Source organism: Pan paniscus, chromosome X (assembly GCF_029289425.2).
Source record: "Pan paniscus chromosome X, NHGRI_mPanPan1-v2.0_pri, whole genome shotgun sequence".
Classification (NCBI taxonomy): domain Eukaryota; kingdom Metazoa; phylum Chordata; class Mammalia; order Primates; family Hominidae; genus Pan; species Pan paniscus.
Genome location: NC_073272.2, coordinates 151805977 through 151813846, shown reverse-complemented (window position 1 = coordinate 151813846; position 7870 = coordinate 151805977). Strand labels below are relative to the sequence as shown.

Sequence of the window (7870 nt, the reverse complement as noted above, 5' to 3'; positions counted from 1 at the left end):
TGACCGCACATTACAAAACCAGGACAGAGAGGCTCTGCGCTGTGGGAGCCTACAGAGGAGATAATTGACTAGTGTGGGAGTGGTTGCAGTCAAGTGGGCCTTCTGCGAGAAGGTGGTGCCTGAGGTAAGCCCTGAAGGACCCATAAGGCTTAGGCAGGCAGGGAGAGGTGGGAGAGTGTATTTCAGACCGAAAGAGTTCTGGATAGGGGCAAAGAAAAGTAGTCTTTCCTTCATATCCTTGCGTTTCACATCTGCAGATTCAACCAATGGCAGATTAAAAATATTCAGGAAAAAAATAACAGATCAAAATAATACAAAGAAAAGATACAATATAACAGCTATTTACATAGCACTGACATTGTATTAGGTGTTACAAATAATCGAGAGATGACTTAAAGTATGGGAGGATGTGCATAGGTTATATTCAAATACGACGTCATTTTGTATCAGGGACTTGAACATCCACAAATTTTGGTATCCATGGGGACTCCTGAAAGCAATCCCTAATGAATACTGAGGGACAACCATATAGCGAAAAGAGAGGGATTAATGAAGGGAGGGAAAGAATGTGAACAGCAGAGTTGAGCAATAACCACAGATAGTTCAAAGGAATTTTTTAACTCATAAGTGCCTCTAATGCAGATATTAACTTGAAGAGTCTCCCCACCACCAGCAGTTTTCAGGGCCTCTTTAGGAATGCTCTTCATAGGGGAGGGATGGCCAGAGCTGCCAGCTACCTCTGTCTCCAGGTGGACAAATGCCAGTTGCCTTGCTCCTCACTCCCTGCCCTGGAATGGACCAGAAGCCGGGTCTATCTCCTTGGTCCACAGAAGACTGCAGAGATCCCATCCTGGCTAGCAGACAGACAGATCAATCTACAGAGCAGGAGCTGGAGTATCTGATGGGGAGGAATAACCCTGAGTGGGCACCCTTCTACCCCCTCCCAACAACACTATCACATCCCTTGGCCTGTCGTGGGAGACAGACACTGGGTACCTGATCTAAATGTCTATAGTCGGTGCTCGAAGTACATGCGTGTGCAGGGAAAAAGGGAGTATTCAGAACACATGTTAGAAAAAGTGGGGGCCAGAACCAAGGGAGGAGTCGCTATGCGCAAAAGAGCCAGAGGGGGGCAGTACTGCAGCAAGGTGTATGTCATTTTGCAAGTGGCCTTCTTCAGAGCGGATCATTGCCCAGGCTCCCAGTCCCAGGACAGACTCCTGGCAGACAGCTGCCCCCTTCTCCCTTCCTCAGACTTAGGCAGGCCGAAGCTCTCGGAAGCCCAGCCAACACAGTCTGTACTCTCCACAAACTTGGGCTAAACTTGGAGGCGGAATCTTGGATGTTTAGGCCAAAAACCCAGGGTCAGAGAGGCTTTTGGGAGAATTCAGGGAACGTGAGGGTAATGCATGTAAATCCGGAGATCTAAATAGCTCCTCTAGCTTCTGGGATCAAGGCCAAGGCTGGAGAGGCAGTTGGGCCCCAGGTCTTATGGCTTGTCAGCAGCAGCCAGCTCGGGGCTGTTCATCCCATCAGACAGGTAGTCATCTTCATTGTTCTGTTTCATCTTGGTTTCCAGAACTGTGATGCGCTGCTTGAGCTTCTGCTGGGCCCCCGTGTACTCAGCCAGCAGGCGGCCAAAGCGAGTGTACAAGGTTTCCATGTTGGTCTCCAGCTGCCCTAGCTTCTCCTGCACGTCGACCTCCATGCTGGTTGCCACTTCGTTCTCATCCAGCAGTCCCTCCTTCATGAGGATCTCCCGACCCCTCTCTTCTAGGACTTTCTTGGCATCAGGGTACTCAGTCACAGCTTCCATAAGATCATCCTTGGACAAGCAGAAGAGATCTGAGTAGCCCAGGCTGCGGATATTAGCTGTGCGTCGATTGCCCATTTTACTGCCCTTAATGTTAAGGATACTGATCTCGCCAAAGCAGCTTCCAGCCGAGAGCAGAGCATACTGAGTCACACCATCATCAGCCACCACTGCCAGTTTGCCCTCCTTAATGATGTACATCTCCTTGCCGATGTCCCCTTTGCGGCAAATGTAATCCCCAGGACTGAAGACCTGAGGACGGAGTTTCAGTACCAGCTCTACCAGCAGGCCAGCCTCACAATCATGGAAGATGCGCACTTTCTTGAGTGTGGACAAGTGGACATTGATGGCTATCTCAGCCCTGAGCTTGGCTGGCAGATTCTTGAGAATTTCTTGCTCATCCACTGTCTTCTTATTGGTCCACAAGTAGTCAAACCACCTAATGACCTTGGCTTCCATCTCCTTGCTGACCTTTCGGAACTGCATGTAGTGTTTCACGGCATCGATCTTAGCCTGGAACTCTGCCCGGGTGGCATTCATGTTGGAGATCATGGAGCCCACATTTCCCACGATGGTGGCAAAGATGAGGACGCCAATCAGGAAGTCAAAGATGACAAATAGGTACTCCTCATCCTTTACAGGGGGTGGTGTCTCCCCAATGGTAGTGAGAGTCAGTGTGGACCAGTAAAGGCAATAGATGTATTCCCTAGCCAGGTAGCCATACTCAGGGTCAGTGATGTTTGGGTAAACCCAGGTATCGACCCCAAAGCCTATGGATTTGGAGATGGCATAATAGATGCAGGCATTCCAGTGGATGATGACCAAGATGTAGAGGACAAGGTTGCTGATGCGGAAGATGTTAGGGTAGCTGGTGCGTGTCTCTGTCCGGTCAAAGAACTCAAACATGCGGGCAAAGTGCAGCAGGCGGTTGAAGCGCACCTCAGGGCTGTGGATGTCCACAGCAAAATAGATCAGGTCAGTGGGGATGATGGAAGCCACATCCAGCTTGAACTGCAGGGTGTGGATGTAGTTGTCTCGCAGTTTCTTGGTATCTTTGACCAGCAGCCCCTGCTCCAGGAAACCTAGTAGAGATGAAAGCAAGCATGTCATCTCTGCCCTCAGGGTATATATATATATATATATATATATATATATATATATATATCCTTCCCTATAGGCTAATATCTCTAGGCAAGGAAACTACTGCTCACTGAAACTTCCTTCCCAAGGAAGGATATAGCTCACATACCAGGGCTGGCCAGAAGGACTCTAAGAGAACACCCCCAGATCAAAACCTCTCTATGCATGTGGGACCATGAGGTTCAAAGAAGGGTACTCACCTACCAGACTCCCACCCAAGCAATTTAGTCCAACACCATGTCCAGTGGGCTTCCTAAAAATTTGGACTCAGGCCTTCGGATTTACCTGCATCCCAGTTGCTCACTGACCTGTGCGCAATCGGATGAAGAGGTCCGCAATGTAGACCACATCTGACACATAATCCAGCACCAGCCACACCAGGTAGTAGCCTTTCTGTAGGTCACTGAAGCAGGCTCTGCGGGAGGACAGGGCTAAGCTTCACCCCCAAAGCCAGCCAAAGGTCCCTTGGAGGCCCCAAACTGAGTGTTCACTGTGTGCAGGGCTTGGGATGGCTACCAGGGGCATCATTTAGTCACAGTCAGCCTGATGCCAAGAGATATTTATCTACAAGTAACTTCTGCCCCACCCCTCCTCATTACATAACATCACTACATAGACAGCACCACTAACCATTAATTTTCTGTCTCACCCTCTGAACTGTGAGCTCCAGGAAGGCAGGGAGCCCTCTTAGTCATTACGGCATGCCCCATGCCTGACCTAGGGCAACAGGATTTGAGCGCTCAATGGCTGTGAGTTGAATGAATGAACAAGTCATTGGAAGAACAAACTACAGCACACAACTGAACCATCTCCATGCTCATCTCTTCAGCATACATCTTATTCAGCACCCAATAAACAGCACTAGCCAATACACATGAGAGGGAGAATAGTAGTGGGAATGGAGAAAGTTTGGAGGTTGCAGAACTTTTTAAAAGGAAGTGGCAGGATTTGGCAACTGAATAGGGAGAGTACTGGGGAGAGAGCAGAGTCAGGGACACAGCCCAGGATGATTGTCCAGTGAGTGTACTAGTCAAAGGGGAGAGCCGTTAACTCTGACTACTTGGTCACATTCAGACTCAAACTCCAGCCCCCTCCCCTTCCCACTGAGACTGCAGAGCTGGCCCATGCCAGTGATGGCTCACTCACAGCCTCCAGCCACACTAGGCCATCCCGAGACAGGGTTTTCATACTTGCTGTTTCTTCTGCCCAGAATGCTCCCTCCACCGTCCTCAAGTATCTAATTAGCTGCCTCCCTCCCACGAGCTAAGGCATCACCTCCTCAGAGATGCTGATCCTGACTACCCTTTCTCTAGCCACCAGGCCCTGGCATCATTCTGGTCATTTGTTTCATTTCAGGTTTACAGTCACTGTCCGCCACTAGCCTGGGAGCTCCAGGAGAGCAGAGACCATGGTTGTTGTGTTCACCACATTATCCCCAGCAATGAGCACACATGAGGTGCTCAGACAAATCCTTGCTGAATGAATGACTGGGATTGGGATGGAGTAGGATGGGGAATGCTGCCAAGGAAAGCTACATGTAGATAGTGGCTTTTGAACTTAGCCTGCAAGGAGAAGAATTTCCATAGGTGGAAAATGGAAGGGAAAGGGAATTTTCTCTAGAGGAAACAGCATGTTCTGATCCAAGAGTGGTGAATGCTGGGGCTGGGGTGTATCCAGAACGTGTAGCAAGAGCAAAAGGTCAGGTCCAGAGGAGTTTGAAGGCCATGCTTAGACCTTGAACTTCATCCTGTGGACAATGGGGAGCCACTTAAGGGTTTGTGAGGAGGGAATGGCATCACCAAATCCTAGTTTGCTATCAAGCATGTTTGTTGCAAATGTGGAGGATGCACCCTAGGTGTGTGGAACCACTGTAGTTGTCCCAGACACAGGACAGACAAGAAATCTTCATGGCATATTAAATAGGGAGAGGGTTGGGGTTAACAGAGAAGTTGGAGGTGCCATTGGTATCCAGGGACTGCTGCGCTGTCAATCCCGGGGTCTGAAGACTGGGTTGCTTTGGCCACCCCTCCTGGGCCCCACCCTGCTCACCTGGCCACCAGCAGGCACCAGTTGTAAAGGACGGGCATGGCAATGACAAATAGCCAGCAGTAGTACCAATCCCCAGCTGGGTCCAAGACAAATAGTTCAAATTTCTTCCTGAGAAGACAGACAAAGGCAAGGCTTGGGGATCAGGTCCCCCAGTGTGATAGCACCCCAGCTCCCAGAAACCAGAAGTGCCTGAGAAAGCAAAAGCACTGCCGAAGGGTATATGTGGGGTGAAAGATGGGTTGGCTGAGGGCCACATTTTTCAGGGAACTACAACCTGGTACTGGGCATCTGAGTGGAACTCAGATGGGCGGGGGCACCCATCTTCTCATTCTGAACCTAGATAGGTCCATTGGTTCCCATGCACGTTACAGGCCCCTTGCCCAGAGGGCATGTCAAGGGGCAGAGCTTTCAGTAGTGGTGGGTCTCAGGGCCTGGGAAGGGATTTCCACAGGATGATAATTGGGGCTTAGGCCTATTCCCACATCCCTCCCTAAAGAGAGGTGCTCCAGGTGAGTGAGCACCATGAGCTTCCTGCCCACCTCACCCTCCCTTTTTGGTCATTGGCCTCCAGCCTCCAAATCACTTCCCCAGATGTTGTGTCCTGCTTTGACAAGGGATGTTGTGTCCTGCTTTCTCTCCACTAGCCAGAGGTAGGGAATGTCAGCTTGGCCAGACATCTGCAGTTGCCTTCTCATTCCTCAAAAGACAAACCCTCCAGCTCTGCCTTCTCTGCCCTCCCCATGTTATCCTGCTCCATCATTCAGCGCTTCTCCTCCAGCCCTCTACATGATCTCTTCAAAGACCCACTTCCTTGCCCACAGTGGAGATGAGATTGGCATCCCCTCCAGGGCACTCCCTGAATGCACCCTCTCAGTATTTCCTGACCACTGGAACTGGGCTATACATTCATGTGCAGCAAGAGGACATCTGGCAAGAGGCAACTAAGGCGAGAAAAGACACCAGAGGTTCTCATGGCAAGTAGGCCACTGGCTGTTGGGGAAACAATGGAAATATTCTGGAGGTGAAAACATTGCAAATCACCCTTGCCCACCACTCTTTTTACTACAGCAGGGCTTGTCATAGCCCCTAGCAGTAGCATAGAAACCCCAGTGAGCTCTTCCATTGCATGCTTAAAGCCCATTTGAGTGCCATAGGCTGAACAGCTGTACTTGGTGCCTTTGTCCTCGCCATCCTTGTCGCCTTTGCCATCCCCCTCCTGTGTGGTCACAGTCTGGAGTTCAGGCCCACGAAAACGCTCGAGGAATGAGTCAGGCCTAGGTTCCTCCTCTCGGAAATTCTTGTTGGCCCACTGTCTGATGATCCCCACCAGGCGAACTATCCTAGAGGTGAGAGAAAAAGAGTATGAGCCAGAGCCAAGACTCATGCTGTTCAGAAAGCACCAGTCCCCAAGAGCTCACTGTCTGCTAAGGAAGATGAAAGAAGGACAGTGAAACCTACAAACAGGCCAGACCATGATTTCCCGTGTGCTAAAAGCTGGGGTAGAGGCCATAGGGCGGGGGGCTGGGGCTCAGGCATGACCCTGAATGCAGTCCAGGGGGAGACTGCTGTCCTAGGAAGACTTCCTATAGGAAGTGCCATCTCAGTTGATGGTGAGAAGAGCAAGCAGGAGGTCTTCAGGGCAAGTTGGAGGTTGTGTTAAGGCAGGAACTATCATGAGTAAAGCTTGCCCTGAGCTTCCTGCTTTCCCTATGGAGCCTCTGACTCTGGGACAGAGAGGCCTTGGGTCCTCTACCTAGGTCTCTCTACCGGGAAGGATATCGCTCCCTGATGCTGAGACAGCCAAATGTGAAGGTAGGCCTCTTCTGGCCCCTCTGAGCTTGCCTGCCTTGGGGTTTGCCCAGACCTCAGGAGGACGGAATTAAGTTTGGCTACCAGTGACAGTGCTCCTTGGAGGTCTTGATGGACAGGACTGGTGGGACCGTGAAGAGGAGGGCAGTGGTAGCCACCCTGACAGGCTCCATGCACAGGAAGGGGAAGCAGCAGGGTAGTGGTGGGACCCACCTGCGGAAGCCACTCCTTCCCTGCTGTGGGGCATCCACGTCTGCCAGCCTCTGCAGTTCTGAGGAGGTGTCATCGTCAGCTGCAGAGTGTGGCCTGCAGAAAAAAGAGCAGGATTGACCCAGGGTTCTCAGGGCATGACTTCTCTCCCCTCCTGGGTCATGCTTAGAAATCCCATGTTCTTTTTAGAGGCTGTCCTGGAGACAAAGATTGCTTGCTCTGTGACAATGAGGCAGAGATGGGAAGAAGTAGCAGCCTCTGTACCTTCCCTGATACCATGCAGACTCACCTGCTGCTTGTCCTGTGGTCATCTTTGCCATTGGCCTTGATGGCAGGAGGTGCATGATGGTTGTGATTATTGGCTGGGGAGCTCTTCACACCATTGGTTTTTTCGGTCATCCTCCATGTACAACCAGAGCACTTATCTGCCAGGAAGAGGGCCAAGAAGAAGGTCACAGAGGACCCTGACACCCACAGAGAGTGGGAGAGTGGCAAGTGAACAGGATGGATTAGAACCCAGGCCCACCTGGCCAACCTCGTAACCTTAGGCACTGCTGTGGCAGTCAGGGCAGTGGGATTCAGCATTCCCTAAATGCCAGGCACCAGGGCCCAAGAAAATGAGGGTACTCCCCCAACCCTAATATGTAGTTGTAAATGGAAACAGTGCTAAACTACAAAAAGCGTTTGCTTTTCTATTTTACCCCAGTATTTTTTTACATACAAACTATCAAAGCTAACACAAAACATAACTAACAAAAGCTGTTTAAGCCATCTTCCTGTGGCTTCACTTTGCAGATGTCTGGCACATACTTACGCTGCCGAGCAGCTCCAAGGCAGCCACTGCCCCAA

At 50.7% G+C, this 7870-nt stretch overlaps 1 protein-coding gene across 1 annotated transcript; it reads right to left on the bottom strand.

Moving 5' to 3' along the window:
- Nucleotides 1-601: 601 nt before the first annotated feature.
- On the bottom strand, nt 602-7440 carry CNGA2 (cyclic nucleotide gated channel subunit alpha 2). The gene is made up of 6 exons (XM_003804521.3): nt 7311-7440; nt 7025-7117; nt 6172-6342; nt 5003-5110; nt 3262-3368; nt 602-2895 (listed from the first exon to the last, which is right to left on the bottom strand). The coding sequence occupies exons 1-6, from the start codon at nt 7418-7420 to the stop codon at nt 1490-1492; spliced, it is 1995 nt and encodes a 664-aa protein (XP_003804569.2). The 5' UTR covers nt 7421-7440; the 3' UTR covers nt 602-1489.
- Nucleotides 7441-7870: the final 430 nt, after the last annotated feature.

Bases quoted from the DNA above. Each gene is read 5' to 3' on its own strand.
- CNGA2 (XM_003804521.3), bottom strand. From the start codon at position 7,420: ATGACCGAAAAAACCAATGGTGTGAAGAGCTCCCCAGCCAATAATCAC. The intron at 6,343-7,024 runs GTGGGTCCCACC...TCTCACCTCTAG, and splicing joins GGAAGGAGTGGCTTCCGCAG to GATAGTTCGCCTGGTGGGGA. The intron at 2,896-3,261 runs GTCAGTGAGCAA...CATCTCTACTAG, and splicing joins CTTCATCCGATTGCGCACAG to GTTTCCTGGAGCAGGGGCTG.